The sequence below is a fragment of the Zonotrichia leucophrys genome, unplaced genomic scaffold (genome assembly GCF_028769735.1).
Source record: "Zonotrichia leucophrys gambelii isolate GWCS_2022_RI unplaced genomic scaffold, RI_Zleu_2.0 Scaffold_34_1600103, whole genome shotgun sequence".
In the NCBI taxonomy this organism is placed as follows: domain Eukaryota; kingdom Metazoa; phylum Chordata; class Aves; order Passeriformes; family Passerellidae; genus Zonotrichia; species Zonotrichia leucophrys.
The window spans coordinates 384,328-400,531 of NW_026992239.1; the positions used below are offsets into that span (position 1 = coordinate 384,328).

Genomic DNA, 16,204 nt, shown 5'->3' on the forward strand with positions numbered 1-16,204 from the left:
GGCTGCACTGAGGGGCTGGGGGATGCACTGAGGGGCTGGGGGCTGAACCGAGGGGGCTGGGAGCCTCAACGGGGGTTTGGGGGATGCCCAGAGGGGTCTGGGGGCTGCCCAAAGGGGTTTGGGGGCCCCAAATTGGGTTTGGGGTCTGTAAGAAGGGATTCGGGATCTCCCTACTGGGGTCTGGGGGCTCCCAGAGGGGTCTGGGGGCTGAACTGAGGGGTCTGGGGTCTCCAAGAGGGGGTTTGGGGTCACCCTGGTGGAGTTTGGGGTCCCCCCAGTGGGTTTCAGGTTCTCTCTGAGGGGTTTTGGGGCATTCCTAGGGCTCAGAGTGGGTTTTAGTGTCCCCCTGGTGTATTTTGGGGTTCCCCTGGTGTAATTTGGGGTCCTCTCAGTGTATTTGGGTTTCCCTGGTGTATTTTGGGGTTCTCTCAGTGAATTTTTTGGGGTTCTCCCAGTGAATTTTTTGGGGTTGCTCAGTGAATTATTTTGGGGTCCCTTGGTGTATTTTGGCGTTCTCTCAGTGTATTTGGGTTTCCCTGGTGTACTTTGGGGTTCTCTCAGTGAATGTTTTGGGGTTCTCTCAATGAATTATTTTGGGTTCCCCTGGTGTATTTTGGGGTTCTCTCCATGAATTTTTTGGGGTTGCTCAGTGAATTATTTTGGGGTCCCCTGGTGTGTTTTGGGGTTCTCAGTGAATTTATTTGGGGTTCTCTCCGTGAATGTTTTGGGGTTCTCTCGGTGAATTCTCGGGGTCCCCCCAGGTTTGAGGACAAGGGCTCCCTGGAGGTTCTGCTGTTCTCGCTCCGGAGCCGCCTCCGCGCCAACAACCAGAGACAGTTCGTGCCGCGGGAGGGGACGCACAGCGCCGACATCAACAGGGTGACAGCCACGGGGACACTGGGGACACTGGGGACATTGGGGACATTGGGGACATGGGGGACATGGGGGACATTGGGACATTGGGGACATGGGGGACATTGGGGGGACATTGGGGACATTGGGGACACTGGGACATTGGGGACATTGGGGACATTGGGGACACTGGGGGGCACCCCAAAATTGGAATCCTCCTCACAGCACTGACATCAACAGGGTGACAGCCACGGGGACATGGGCACATTGGGGACATGGGGGGGGACACAGGGGACATTGGGAACATGGGGACATTGGGGGTGACAGGGACAGAGACAGGGGGGACACTGGGACATGGTGGGGGGGACACAGTAACACAAGTGCCAAGTGTGCCAGGTGCCCCAGGTTCCCAGGTGACACAGATGCCCTAGGTGACACAGGTGACACAGGTGACACAGGTGCCAGCTGTGCAGGTGCCCAGGTGCCCCAGGTGACACAAATGACACAGGTGCCAGCTGTGCAGGTGCCCAGGTACCCCAGGTGACAGGTGACACAGGTGACAGGTGCTAGCTGTGCAGGTGCCCCAGGTGACATAGGTGACAGGTGCCCCAGGTGACACAGATGACACAGGTGCCAGCTGTGCAGGTGCCCAGGTGCCCCAGGTGACACGGGTGCCCAGGTGCCCCAGGTGCCCCAGGTGACACGGGTGCCCCAGCTGCCCCAGGTGACACGTGTGCCCAGGTGACACGGTGACACAGATGTCAGGTGTGCCCAGTGCCCAGGTGACACGGGTGCCCAGGTGACACGGGTGCCCAGGTGTCCCAGGTGACACAGATGGCACATGTACCAGCTGTGCAGGTGCCCAGGTGCCCCAGGTACCCAGGTGACCCAGGTGCCCAGGTGACACGGGTGCCCAGGTGCCCCGGTGACGCGGCGGTGCCGTCCCGCAGGCGTGGGAGCGGCTGGAGAAGGCGGAGCACGGGCGGGAGCTGGCGCTGCGCTCGGAGCTGCTCCGGCAGCAGCACCTGGAGCAGCTGGCGGCCCGGTTCCACCGCAAGGCGGCGCTCAGGGAGACCTGGCTGGGGGACAACCAGCGCCTGGTGGCACAGGTGACAGCCCAGGGACCCCCAGTTAGGGACAATGAGCACCTGGTGGCACAGGTGACAGCCCAGGGACCCCTGAGACCCCTCCCCAGACAAACCCCAGTTAGGGACAATGAGCACCTGGTGGCACAGGTGACAGCCCAGGGACCCCTGAGACCCCTCCCCAAGCAAACCCCAGTTAGGGACAACCTGGTGGCACAGGTGACACCCCAGGGACCCCCAGTTAGGGACAATGAGCACCTGGTGGCACAGGTGACAGCCCAGGGACCCCCAGTTAGGGACAATGAGCACCTGGTGGCACAGGTGACACCCCAGGGACCCCCAGCAAGAACAACCTGGTGCCACAGGTGACCCTGAAACCACCCCCACCCCAGGGCACTTCCCCTTGTCCCCACCGGGACAATTTCAGGATGTGTTGTCCCCCCCCCCAATTTGTCACCTCTCAGTCCCTTTTTTCCAGCCCCAGGACAATTTTGGGGGGGGGTCCCCAGAATGTTCCCTCCCTCATCCCCCCTTTCCCCTCCCCAGAACAATTCGGGGGGTCCCTGGAGTGTCCCCTCTGTCACCCCCCCCCCCGGACAATTCGGGTGGGGGTCTCTGCAGTGTCCCCCCCTCATCCCCCATTTCCCCCCCCATCCAGGACAATTCGGGTGGGGGTCCCTGGTGTGTCCCCCCCCTCATCTCCCATTTCCCCCCCACCCAGGACAATTCGGGGAGGGGTCCCTGGTGTGTCCCCCCCCTCACCCCCCGTTCCCCCCCCCAGGACAATTCGGGAGGGGTCCCTGGTGTGTCCCCCCCTCATCCCCCATTTCCCCCCCACCAGGACAATTCGGGGAGGGTCCTGGTGTGTTCCCCCCCTCCCTCACCCCCCTTTCCCCCCCACCCAGGACAATTCGGGTGGGGGTCCCTGGTGTCCCCCCCCTCATCCCCCATTTCCCCCCCACCCAGGACAATTCGGGTGGGGGTCCCTGGTGTGTCCCCCCCCTCACCCCCCGTTCCCCCCCCATCCAGGACAATTTTAGGGGGTCCTGGGAGTGCCCCCCCCCTCACCCCCCGTTCCCCCCCCCCAGGACAATTTCGGGGGGTCGCTGGGCGGTGTCGAGGCCGCGCTGCGCAAGCACGAGGCCATCGAGAGCGACATCGCCGCCTACGGCAGCCGCGTGCGCGCCGTCACCGCCGTGGCCGCCGAGCTGGAGGCCGAGCGCTATCACGACATGGGCGGCATCGCGACACGGCGCGACCACGTGGTGTCGCTTTGGGAGGCGCTGCGGGCTCAGGTGGCGGCGAGGCGAGAGCGGCTCCGGGCGCACCTGGAGCTGCAGCGGCTCCTGCGCGACCTGGAGCACCTGATGGGCTGGATGGAGGAGATGGAGGTGGGGAAGGGTGGGGGGGGTTTGGGGGGTGGGATCCCCTCGTGGGACCCCCCCCGTGACCCCTCGGTGTCCCCAGGTGCGGCTGCAGTCGCGGGATTTCGGGCAGCACCTGAGCCAGGTGGACGATCTGCTGCAGATCCACGCCCTGGTCGAGGGGGACGTGGCGGCCCAAGCCGAGAGGGTTCGGAGTGTGGGGGCGGCGGCCGAGCGATTCCTCGGGGAGGGGGGCGGTGAGTGACCCCCAAAACTGGGAGCCCCGAAATTGGGATCCTCGGGATGCCCTGGAACCCCCAAACCCAGAAACACCTGAATCCCAGGACCCCCACTCACCTGAGAGCCCCAAAACTGGGAACCCCGAAATTGGGATCCTCAGGATGCCCTGGAACCCCCAAACCCAGAAACACCTGAATCCCAGGACCCCCACTCACCTGAGAGCCCCAAAAGCGGGACCTAGCAAAACCCCAAAATGAACCCCCAAAAACCGAGACCCCAAAAACTGGGACCCCCAAAAACCGAGACCTCAAACACCAAATCCCCGAACCCGGGACCTCCAAATCCCAGACCCCCAAACTCCGGCTCTCCCAAATCCTCAGCATCCCCGAATCCCAAACCCTGGGAACCCATCCCTAAACACCGTACCCCTGAACCCTGGGGCATTCCAGCCCCCAGGACCCCCAAACCCCGCGACCTCCGGACCCCCCCAGCCCCGCTGACGCCCCCCGTGCCCCCCAGGGTACCGCCCGTGCCCCCCGGAGCAGCTGCGGGCCCGCGTGGCCGCTCTGGAGCTCCGTTACCGGGGGCTCTCGGCGCTGTCGGCGCAGCGGCGGCTGCGGCTGGAGCGCTCCCGGCGCCTCTGGAAGTTCCTGTGGGACGCGGGCGAGGAGGAGGCCTGGATGCGGGAGCAGGAGCGGCTCCTGCGCTGCCCGGAGCTGGGCCGGGACCTGCCGGGAGCGCTGAGGATGCTGAGCCAGCTCGAAGCCATCCGAGGGGCGCTGGGGGGACGCGCGGGGCCGCTGCAGCAGCTGCTGGAGCGGGGCCGGGAGCTGCTGGCGCAGGGAGCCCCCGACGGATCCGCTCCTGGATCGGTGGAATCCACACCTGGATCAGTGGAATCCACACCTGGATCAGTGGAATCCACACCTGGATCAGCGGGATCCGCTGCCGGATCGATGGGAGGCTCAAAACCCGCGGAATCCGCTGCCGGATCCACCTCCAGATCCACGGAGGGACCCCCGGAATCCAAGAACGCCTCCCTGGAATCCCCCCCTGCATCCACGGAGGGACCCTCGCCATCCTCCACCAGACCCTCGGAACGCCCCGACGGCTCCACGGAACCCACCGGGGCACCCACAGCCCGCCCTGAGGGACCCCCGGGCCCCGCTCCCGGCTGCCCCGACCCCGCGGCCGCCGTGTCCCGGCGGATCCGGGAGCTGGAGTCGCTCTGGGCGGCGCTGCCGGCGCTGGCCGGGGCCCGGGAGCGGCGGCTCCGAGCGGCCGCGGGGCGGTTCCAGCTGGACGCGGAGGCGGCCGAGGCCGAGGCGTGGCTGGCGGCCGCCGCCCGCAGAGTGGCGGCGCCGGAGCTCGGGCACGACGAGCGCTCGGCGGGGATGCTGGAGCGGCGCCTGCGGGAGCTGCAGGACGAGATGCGGCGGCGAGGGCCGGCGCTGGCGGCGCTGCGGGAGCAGGCGGTGCCCGGCGATGCCGCCGAACTTCCCGACGTGGTGGTGCCGGGGCTGGCGGAGCGGCTGGCGGAGCTGGAGCGGCGGCACCGGGAGCTGGAGGAGCGGGCGGAGCTGCGGCGCCTGGAGCTGCGGGACGCGCTGGGGTTGTTCGCGGCGCGCAGCGAGGCCGATGCCTGCGCGCTCTGGGTGGGAGAGAGGGAGCAGTGGCTGCTCTCCATGGAGATTCCCGAGCGCATCGAGGACCTGGAGGTGGTGCAGCAGCGGTGAGCGCCCCGCGCTGCGCCGTGCGAATCCCTGAGTTATTCCCAAAGTTATTCCCGTGGTCGCCCCTGCTGAGATTCCCCCAGGAATTTCCCCAAGAATACACAGGATCGCCCCGTTATTCCCGGTTTTCCTCAGGATGTCTCCAGTATTCCCATTATTCCCGGTGTTCCCTGAATTCCTCCCTCCACCACAACATTCCCGGGTGTTCCTGTTTTCGCAGAATTTTCACTTCCAACACGGTATTCCCTGTACTCTCCGAATTCTCACCTCGACCTGAGATAATCCCCAGCATTCCCAAAATTCCCACCTCCAACACCGCATTCCCAGCGCTCCCAAAACTCCCCAGATTCCCACTTCCAGCGCAGTATTCCCAGAATTTGTGGCATTTCCAGAATTTCTGCCATTCCCACCTCCGGCACGGGTTGCTGGGCTTTCAGCGTCCCCATCTCCGGCTCGGCATTCCCGGAATTCTCGGTCATTCCCGGGCATTCCCGGTGATTCCCGGCGCTCCCGCAGGTTCGAGACGCTGGAGCCGGAGCTGGCGGCGCTGGCGGCGCGCGTGGCCTCCGTGGGCCGCGTCACGGAGGAGCTGCGGGGATCCGGGGACAGGAACCGGGACAGCGCCCGCGACACCTGGGAGCAGCTCCGGGACAGGTGGGGGCGGCCCCGGGCTGGGACTGGGCAGGGATCCGGGCAGGGATGGATCTTCCAGGCAGGGATGGGTTCTCCGGGCCGTCAGGGACGCTCCAGGAATGGATTCTCGGGGCTGGGACACTCCAGGGATGGATTCTGTGGGTTGGGACACTCCAGGGATGGATTCTCTGGGCTGGGACACTCCAGGGATGGATTCTCCGGGCTGGGACACTCCAGGGATGGATTCTTGGGCTGGGACACTCCAGGGATGGATTCTTGGGCTGGGACACTCCAGGGATGAATTCTTGGGCTGGGACACTCCAGGGATGGATTCTCTGGGTTGGGACACTCCAGGGATGGATTCTCTGGGTTGGGACACTCCAGGGATGGATTCTCTGGGTTGGGACACTCCAGGGATGGATTCTATGGGCTGGGACACTCCAGGGATGGATTCTTGGAGCTGGGACACTCCAGGGATGGATTCTCTGGGCTGGGACACTCCAGGGATGGATTCTCTGGGTTGGGACACTCCAGGGATGAATTTTCTGGGTTGGAACGCTCCAGGGATGGATTCTCGGGGCTGGGACAATCCAGGGATGGATTCTGTGGGTCAGGACATTCCAGGGATGGATTCTTGGAGCTGGGACACTCCAGGGATGGATTCTCGGGGCTGGGACACTCCAGGGATGAATTCTCGGGGCTGGAACGCTTCGAGCATTCCCCGAGCTCCGTCCCACCGTGCCCCGATCCCGCCCGTGCCAGGTGGGAGCGGTTCCGCGCGCTGGCCGAGCGCAAGAAGGTGGCGCTGACCGCGGCGCTGAACATCCACAACTTCCGCCTGGAGTGCCACGAGACGCGGGGCTGGATGCGGGAGAAGACGGCGGCGATCGAGGCCACGCGGGCGCTGGGCCGGGACCTGGCGGGGATCACGGCGCTGCAGGCGAAGCTCTCGGGGATGGGGCGCGACCTGGACGCCATCCAGGGAAAGCTGCGGGAGCTGCGCGCCGAGGGCGAGAAGCTGCAGCGGGAGCAGCCCGAGAGAGCGCCCGAGATCGGCGAGGAGCTGGCGGCGCTCGAGGCCGAGTGGGACGCGCTGCGCCGGTGCCACCGGAGCCGCGAGGAGTCGCTGGGGCAGGCGCGGCGGCTCCAGGGCTTCCTGCGGGACCTGGCGGCGCTGCAGGCCTGGCTGTCCCGCACCCGCGCGGCCGCGGGCTCCGAGGATGTGCCCGCGTCCCTGGCCGAGGCCGAGGGCTCCCTGCGGCAGCACGAGAGCCTCCGCACCGAGATCTCGCACTACGGCGCCGATTACCGGAGCGCCCGCGCCGCCGGCCGGGAGGTGACGCGCGGACAGACGGACGCGCAGAGTCTGTCCCTGCTGCAGCGCCTGGAAGCGCTGGATGCGGACTGGGAAGAGCTGGGCCGGGTGTGGGAGAAGCGGCAGCGGCTCCTGGCCCAGGCTGTCGCCTTCCACGTGTTCCTGCGGGACGCCAAGCAGGTGGAGGGGACGCTGGGGAAGCAGGTGAGCGCAGCCGGGGTGTTCCGGGGGATCCCGGGGCTCCGGTGCCATCCCGGTTCCCATCCCGATCCCGGTTCCGGTCCCGACCCGCAGGAGCACACGCTGGCCCACACGGAGATGCCGAGCACGGTGCCGGGGGCGGAGGCGGCCGTGAGGAGGCTGGAGGAGTTCCTGGCCGCGCTGGACACCGGCACCGAGCGCGTCCGGGCGCTCACGGACACCGGCAGGAAGCTGCTGGACGAGGGCGGCGTCCACGTGGAAAAGGTGCGGGAGACGGTGGAGTCGGTGGAGAGCAGGTGAGAGACCCGTCCCAGTCCATCCCAGTCCCATCCCAGTCTGTCCCAGTCCATCCCAATCCCATCCCAGTCCCTCCCAGTCTGTCCCAATTCCCTCCCAGTCTGTCCCAGTCCATCCCAGTCCCTTCCCAGGCCCAGCCCAGTCCCATTCCAGTCCCATCCGAGTCTATCCCAGTCCCATTGCAGTCCATTCCAATCCCATCCCAGTCCACCCAGTCCTTCTCAGTCCCTCCCAGTCCCATCCCAGTCCATCCCAGTCCCATCCCAGTCCGTCCCAGTCCATCCCAGTCTGTCCCAGTCCCAGTCCCATCCCATCCCCTGGGAATGGGGTCTCTCACCCCCCCCGGCCCTGGCGCAGGCACCAGAAGATCCGGGAATCGGCCCAGGAGCTGCTGGGGCGGCTGCGGGATAACTGGGAGCTGCAGAAGTTCCTGCAGGATGGGCAGGAGGTGAGGTGGGATGGGATTGGGATGGGATGGGATGGGTTGGGATTGGGATGGGATTAGGGTGGAGATCGGGGATGGATGGGGTTAAAATGGGGATGGGGTGAAGAGGAGAACTGGGCTGGGGTGGGACTGTGGGAAGAGATCTTGACTTGTGCCCCTGATCCCATTCCCATCCCCATTCCCATTCCCGTTCCCATTCCCATCCCCGTTCCCATCCCCGTTCCCATCCCCATCCCCATCCCCATCGCCGTCCCCATCCCCGTTCCCGTTCCCGTTCCCAGCTGACGCTGTGGCTGAACGAGAAGCTGCCGGTGGCCCGGGACGTGTCCTACGAGGGCACGCGGGACCTGCAGGGCAAGTGGCAGAAGCACCAGGCCTTCGCCGCCGAGCTCGCCGCCAACCGGGGCTGGCTGGAGGCGCTGGAGAAGGTGGGAAAATGGGGGGAAAACTGGGGGGAAAATGGGGGAAAACGGAATCCAGGAAGGGGCAGCCCTTAGGAAAAGTGGGATATGGGAGAGGGATGTTGAGTCACAAAATTCCGTGGGTCCAACCTCAGCAATTCTGATGCCATGGGTCCAACCTCAGTGATTCCGTGGTTCTGTGGGTCCAGCCTTAATAATTCCATGAGTCCATGGGTCTGGTTTCCATGATCTCACCATTCCATGGGTCCAATCTTCACAATCCCACAATTTACTGGGTCAACCTCAAGGATCCCGTGTAGCATTGACGATTCCTGACTTTTTGGGTCCAACCTTGATGGTTCCATGGGTTTCTATGATCCCACCACCCCATGTGCCCAACCCTCATCACCCCACGACTCATCGAGTCCAACCTCAATAATTTCACAAAATTCCAATCTTGACGTTGCCCATTCCATGATGGTTTTGGGTCCAACCCTGACAGTCTCGGGGTCTCTCCCGTAACTCCGTGCCACCATTCCCGTGTCCCAACCTTGGTGGTTCCATGGGTTTCAATGATCCCACCACCCCATGTGCCCAACCCTCATCACCCCACAACTAAACGGGTCCAATCTCAATAATTCCAACCTTGACGTTGCCCATTCCATGATGGTTTTGGGTCCAACCCTGACAGTCTCGGGGTCTCTCCCGTAACTCGGTGCCACCATTCCCGTGTCCCACAGGACGGCGAGCAGCTGGCACGGGCACGTCCAGCCCTGGCCGGACAAGTGACCGCTCCCCGGCAGGAGCTGCGGGCGCTGTGGGCGCAGGTGGAGGCGGCGGCGGCCGCCAAGGGCCGGGGTCTGGCCGAGGCCGCGCGCGCCGAGAGCTGCGCCCAGGCCTGCGCCGGACTGCGCTCGTGGCTGGCCGGGGTCCGCGCCCAGCTCCGCTCCGGCCACTGCGGCCAGGACCTGACCAGCGTGGGGGTCCTGCTGACCCGGCACCAGGTCAGGGCTGGGACACGGGAAATGGGGCTGTGGGGAACAGGGGGAAGGTTTGGGGTGAAGGTTTGGGGTGTGGGGTGAAGGTGCAGGCTTGGACGGTGGGTTTTGGGTGAGTTTGGGATAAGCAGGTTTTGGGGTGAAGGTTTAGGGTGCAAATTTTGGGGTGTGAAGGTTTTGGGGTGAAGGTTTAGGTTGCAAATTTTGGGGTGTGAAGGTTTAGGGTGCAAATTTTGGGGTGTGAAGGTTTTGGGGTGAAGGTTTAGGGTGCAAATTTTGGGGTGTGAAGGTTTTGGGGTGAAGGTTTAGGGTGCAGATTTTGAGATGCTCAGGTTTTGAGGTAAAGGTTTCTGATGCAGGATTTGGGTTCAGCTTTTTGGGGTTTGGGTTTTTTGGGCACAGGTTTTGTGCTGCAGATTTGGGGGTGCAGATTTTGAGTGCAGGTTCCGGGGTTCAGGTTTTGGGGTGCAGATTTGGGGGTGCGGGTCTGTGATGCAGGATTTGGCTGCAGCTTTTAGAGTTCAGGTTTTGGGGTGCAGATTTGGGGGTGTGGGTCTGTGATGCAGGATTTGGCTGCAGCTTTTAGAGTTCAGGTTTTGGGGTGCAGATTTTGGGGGTCCCCGGGGGTCTCTCATCCCCAGTTCCCCTCAGCTGCTGGAGACACAGGTGGCACTGTGGGAGCAGAGCTGGGGGCGCTTTGGGGTGCAGATTTTGGGGTCCCTGACCCCCAATTTCCCCGCAGCTGCTGGAGACACAAGTGGCACTGTGGGAGCAGAGCTGGGGCGCTTTGGGGTGCAGATTTTGGGGTCCCTGACCCCCAATTTCCCCACAGCTGCTGGAGACACAAGTGGCACTATGGGAGCAGAGCTGGGGCGCTTTGGGGTGCAGATTTTGGGGTCCTGACCTCCCAATTTCCCGCAGCTGCTGGAGATGCAGGTGGCACTGTGGGAGCAGAGGGGGGGCCCTTTGGGGTGCAGATTTTGGGGTCCCTGACCCCCAATTTCCCCGCAGCTGCTGGAGACACAAGTGGCACTGTGGGAGCAGAGCTGGGGGTCCTTTGGGGTGCAGATTTTGGGGTCCCTGACCCCCAATTTCCCCGCAGCTGCTGGAGACACAGGTGGCACTATGGGAGCAGGAGGTGGGGGCCCTTTGGGGTGCAGATTTTGGGGTCCCTGACCCCCAATTTCCCCGCAGCTGCTGGAGACACAAGTGGCACTGTGGGAGCAGAGCTGGGGACGCTTTGGGGTGCAGATTTTGGGGTCTCTCACCCCCAATTTCCCCGCAGCTGCTGGAGACGCAGGCGGCGCTGCGGGAGCAGGAGGTGGGGGCGCTGCGGGCCCAGGCCGGGGGGCTCAGCCCGGGGCACCCCCGGAGCGCGGGGGTGCAGGAGCAGGTGCGGGAGCTGGAGCAGCAGTTCCGGGAGCTGCGGGAGCCGCTGCGGGAGCGCGGGCGGAGCCTGGCGGCCGCCAGGGAGCTGCACCAGTTCCGGAGGGACCTGGAGGACGAGCTCGTGAGTGGGGGGACCCCAAAATCCTCTGGGGTTCCCGTGCGTGACCCTCCTATTCCTGATCCCAAATACCTGACCCGCACCCCATTCCTGACCCCAAATCCTGGACCCACAATCTGTGAACCCCAAGTTCTCCCCCCCATGGCTGTTCCTGACCCTCAGTCCTTGAGTCCTCCTCATTCCTGTCCCCACAGTGTTCCAGGCCCCCTGTCACCCCCAATGTCCCCAATAACTCCGATGTCCCCAATGTCCTCAATGTCCCTGATATCCCCACTGACCCCCATCCCCCATTGACCCCAATGTCCCCAGTGTCCCCACTGACCCCCATCGTCCCCACTGACCCCAATGTCCCCAATGGCCCCAGTGACCCCAATGTCCCCAATGGTCCCAATGTCCCCAGTGACCCCAATGTCCCCAATGTCCCCAGCTGTGGGTACAGGAGCGCCAGGCCCTGGCCATGTCCACGGACCACGGCAAGGACCTTCCCTCGGTGCAGCTGCTGCTCCAGAAGAACGAGGTGGGTCACAGGGTCCCCAAATGTCCCCCTGTGTCCCCCCAGGATTCATTCCATGACCTCCACAGATCCCTCAGATCCCACATTTTCCTCCATGAACCCATGAACCCCCCCATAAACTCCCCCATAGACTCCAGGCCTCCCAGTTTTCCACCAGTGACCCCCAATTTTCTCCATGAACCCCCCTAGACCCCCAATTTCCCTCATAAGCCCCTCCCAGACATCCTAGACCCCCCCAATTTCCCCCATAAACCCCCCTAGATCCCCCAATTTCCCCCATAAGCCCCTCCCAGACCCCCTGGACCCCCCAATTTCCCTCGTAGACACCCCAATTTCCCTCATAAACCTCTCCCAGACTCCCCAATTTCCCTCATAAATCCTCCCTAAACCCCCAATTTCCCCACAGACCCCCTAGATCCCCCAATTTCCCTCATAGACACCCCAATTTCCCTCATAAATCCCCCCTAAACCCCCCAATTTCCCTCATAAACCCCCCAATTTGCCCCTCAGACGCTGCAGAAGGAGCTGCAGGGCCGCGAGCGCCGCGTGTCGGAGCTGCTGGAGCGGGGGGCGCTGCCCGGCCCGGGGCTCCCGGAGCCGGGGGTGCCCGATGGGGTGCCCGGGGGTGTCCCGGAGCCGGGGGTGCCCGGAGGGGTCTCCGGAGGGGTCGCGGCCCTGAGGGAGGCCTGGAAGGAGCTGAGGGCGCAGGTGGAGCGGAGGCAGCGGCGCCTGGAGGCCGCGCTGGCCGCCCAGCGCTTCCTGCGCGACGCCGCGGCCGCCGAGGCCTGGCTGGGGGAGCGGGAGCTGCACATGCTGGCCCAGGACAAGGCCAAGGTGGGGGCACAGGGACGGGACACCCCCCTACCCAGGGCCGGGATTCCCCCTCAGGGCTGGGAACCCCCCCATGGGGACGGCGGGGTCACCCCCAATTTATGGGGGGATGTGGGGAGGGAGTTGGGGGGGGTGTCTGGAGGGTCTGTGGGGGTGTTTGAGGGGTGTCTATGGGGTGTCTGGGGGTGTCTATGGGGGGGTTTGGTGTGTCTGGGGGTGTCTATGGTGTGTCTGGAGGGTCTGTGGGGAGGGTCTATGATGGGTTCAGGGGGATTGGGAAGGGTTTGTGGCGTTTTTGGGGTGTCTAGGTGTGTCTATGGGGTGTGTGGAGGGGCTATGGAGGAGTTTGGGGTGTCTGAGGGTGTATATGGCGGATCTGTGATGTGTTCAGGGGGATTGGGAAGGGTCTATGGGGGGTTTGGGGGGTCTGGGGGGGGTCTGTGGGGTGTCTGGGTGTGTCTGTTGGAGGTTTGGAGGGTCTTGAAGGGTCTATGGGGTGGCTGTAGGGTCGATGGGGGTTTGGGGGGTCTGGAGGGTCTATGGGGGCATCTGTGATGGGTTCAGGGGGATTGGGAGGGGTTTATGGGGTTTGGGGGGGGTCTATAGGGGATCTCTGGGGGTCAGAGGGGATTTGTGGAGGGTCAGGGAGGGTCAGAGGGGATTTTTGGGGGGTCTGGAGGGTCAGTGAGTGGCCTGGAGGGGTCAGGGGCACCCACAGGACGCGCTGGGGGTGGTGACAGCCCTGCGGTGTCCCCGTGGTGTCCCCAGGACGAGCCGGGCGCCCAGGCCATGCTGAGCCGGCACCTGGGGCTGGAGCAGGAGCTGCGCGACTACGGCGGCACCGTGGAGCTGCTGGCGGAGCAGGGCCGGGCCATGGCGGGCAGCGGGCACCCCGACGGGTGGGGACACCTGGGGACACCCTGGGGACACCCCCGGGATACCCTGGGATACCCTGGGGACACCCCTGGGATACCCTGGGGACACCTGGGGACACCTGGGGACACCCCTGGGACACCTGGGGACACCATGGGACACCTGATGGGTGGGGACACCCTGGGGACACTCTGGGACACCCTGGGGACGCCTCTGCATGGCCACCATGACCCTTGACAGCCTTGTCCCCTGAGGTCCCTGTGTCCCCTGTGTCCCCTGTTGCCATGTCCGTTGTCACTGATGTCCATGTGTGTCCCCTGACATCGCTGTCCCTGCTCTCCTGGGTGACACCACTGTCCCCTGGGTGACATCTCTGTCCCCTGGTGACACCACTGTCCCCCTAGTGACACCTCTGTCCCCTATCCCCTGGTGACACCGCTGTCCCTTGTCCCCTGGTGACACCGCTGTCCCTGTCCCCTATCCCCTGGTGACACCGCTGCCCCTCTAGTGACACCGTTGTCTCTGTCCCTGTCCCCTGCAGCGAGCGGCTCCGTGCCCGCGCGGCGCAGCTGCAGCGTCTCCACGCGGGGCTGTGCCACCTGGCCGGGGAGCGCAGGGCCACCCTGCAGGGCCACCACCGCCTGTGCCAGCTGCGCCGCGACCTCGACGACCTGGAGCAGTGGATCTCGGAGAGAGAGGTGGTGGCAGCGTCCCGGGAGCTGGGACAGGACTTCGAGCACGTCACGGTGAGGGGACACTGAGGGGACACGGGGGACATGGGGGGACATGGGGGGACACGAGGGGGGGACATGGGTGTTGTGGCATTGAGGGGACACTGAGGGGACACGGGGGACATGGGTGTTGTGACACTGACCCCCTGTCCCCTGTTCCGTATCCTGCTTTCCCTTGTCCTGTGTCCCCTGTCTCCCACATCCCCTGACTCCTGTTCCATGTCCCCTGATCCTTGTCCTGTGTCCCCCTGTCCCGTGTCCTCTATCCTGTGTCCCCATGTCCCCATGTCCCCCTGTCCCCCTGTCCTCCTGTCCTTGGTCCCCTGTCCCCATGTCCCCTGTCCCCATGTCCCCTGTCCCCCTGTCCCCATGTCCCCATATCCCCATGTCCCCCTGTCCCCCTGTCCCCATGTCCTTGGTCCCCTGTCCCCTGTCCCCCTGTCCCCATGTCTCCTGACCCCTGTCCCCATGTCCCCCTGTCCCCTGGCCCCCATCCCATGTCCCCCATCCCCTATCCAGTGTCCCCTATCCCATGTCCTCCATCCCCTGTCCTGTGTCCCCTATCCCATGTCTCCATGTCCTGTATCCCCCTGTCCCGTGTCCCCCATCCCCTGTCCCCCTGACCCCTGTCCTGTGTCCCCCATCCTGTCCCCATGTCCCCTGTCTGCTGTCCCGTGTCCCCGTGCCCTGACGGTGTCCCGTGTCCCCGCAGCTGCTGCGGGACAAGTTCCGCGAGTTCTCCCGGGACACGGGCGGGCTGGGCCAGGAGCGGGTGGACGCGGCCAACGCGGCGGCGGCGGCGCTCATCTCCGGGGGCCACCCCGAGCGCGCGGCCGTGGCGCAGTGGCAGGCGGGGCTCAACGAGGCCTGGGCCGAGCTGCTGGAGCTGGTGGCCACGCGGGCGCAGGAGCTGGCGGCCGCCCACGACCTGCAGCGCTTCCGCCGCGACGCCCGCCAGGTGCTGGAGCAGCTCCGCGCCAAGGCCCGGCAGGTGCCCGAGGAGCTGGGCCGGGACCTGCGCGGCGCCGAGGGGCTGGAGAGGCAGCACCGCGCCTTCGAGCACGACGTGCAGGCGCTGAGCGTGCAGGTGAGGGAACAGACAGGGGACAGGGACAGGGACAGGGGACAGGTGAGGGCAGCACCGCGCCTTCGAGCACGACGTGCAGGCGCTGAGTGTGCAGGTGAGGGGACAGGGACAGGGACAGGTGAGGGCATGGGGATGGGGACAGGTGAGGGCAGCACCGCGCCTTCGAGCACGACGTGCAGGCGCTGAGTGTGCAGGTGAGGGGACAGGGACAGGGACAGGTGAGGGAACATGGAGACAGTGTGGAACAAGGACAAGTGAGGGGATGGGAACAACAGGAGGTGGCTGTGAGTGGGATATGTCACCTGTACCATGTCACAGCTGTTCCACCTGTCCCCAGGTGACAGCTGTCCAGGAGTCTGCTGCCTGCCTGTCACACCTGCCACATATCACACATACCACACCTGTCTCATCTGTCCCATATCACACCTGTCCCATATCACACCTGTCCCATATATCACCTGTCCCACCTGTCCCCAGGTGTCGGCTGTCCAGGAATCTGCTGCCTGCCTGTCACACCTGTCCCATGTCACACCTGTCTCACCTGTCCCATATCACACCTGTCCCATATCTCACCTGTCCCATATCACACCTGTCCCATGTCACACCTGTCACACCTGTCCCATGTCACACCTGTCACACCTGTCCCATATCACACCTGTCCATGTCACACCTGTCTCACCTGTCCCATGTCCCCAGGTGTCGGCTGTGCAGGAGTCTGCTGCCCGCCTGGCCGCGGCGTACGCGGGCCCTCGGGCCGAGGAGCTGCGGGCGCAGGAGGGCGCGGTGGCCGCGGCCTGGGCCGAGCTCCGCGGGCGCTGCCAGCGCCGGCGCCGCCTGCTCGGGGACAGCGTGGAGCAATTCCGGTTCCTGCGCGCCGCCCGCGACCTGCGGCTCTGGATGGACGGCGTGCAGCTGCAGCTGCAGGCCCGCGAGAGGCCCAGGTGCGGCTGGGGACAGGGGGACACCGTGGGGACAGGGGGACACCGTGGGACATGGGGACAGGGGGGACATGGGGACACCACGGGGACATGGGAAGATACGGGGACACCACAGGGATGGGTGGTGACAGCACTGGGACTAGGGAAAATGCGGGACAC

At 64.9% G+C, this 16,204-nt stretch overlaps 1 protein-coding gene across 2 annotated transcripts in view; it reads left to right on the forward strand.

Annotated features, from left to right (window-relative positions):
• Positions 1–16,204, forward strand: part of LOC135460260 (spectrin beta chain, non-erythrocytic 1-like) — a 33,912-nt gene that overhangs the window by 9,983 nt on the left and 7,725 nt on the right. For both annotated transcript variants that reach the window (XM_064737015.1, XM_064737014.1), the window contains 18 exons: positions 762–879; positions 1,803–1,961; positions 3,026–3,328; positions 3,405–3,558; positions 4,061–5,273; positions 5,791–5,928; positions 6,670–7,426; positions 7,517–7,719; positions 8,078–8,168; positions 8,447–8,593; positions 9,307–9,570; positions 10,850–11,074; positions 11,499–11,588; positions 12,096–12,419; positions 13,185–13,315; positions 13,831–14,035; positions 14,733–15,107; positions 15,804–16,048. In XM_064737015.1, the coding sequence (XP_064593085.1) occupies positions 762–879; positions 1,803–1,961; positions 3,026–3,328; positions 3,405–3,558; positions 4,061–5,273; positions 5,791–5,928; positions 6,670–7,426; positions 7,517–7,719; positions 8,078–8,168; positions 8,447–8,593; positions 9,307–9,570; positions 10,850–11,074; positions 11,499–11,588; positions 12,096–12,419; positions 13,185–13,315; positions 13,831–14,035; positions 14,733–15,107; positions 15,804–16,048 (5,142 nt within the window). The remainder of the gene's footprint in view (positions 1–761; positions 880–1,802; positions 1,962–3,025; positions 3,329–3,404; positions 3,559–4,060; positions 5,274–5,790; positions 5,929–6,669; positions 7,427–7,516; positions 7,720–8,077; positions 8,169–8,446; positions 8,594–9,306; positions 9,571–10,849; positions 11,075–11,498; positions 11,589–12,095; positions 12,420–13,184; positions 13,316–13,830; positions 14,036–14,732; positions 15,108–15,803; positions 16,049–16,204) is intronic.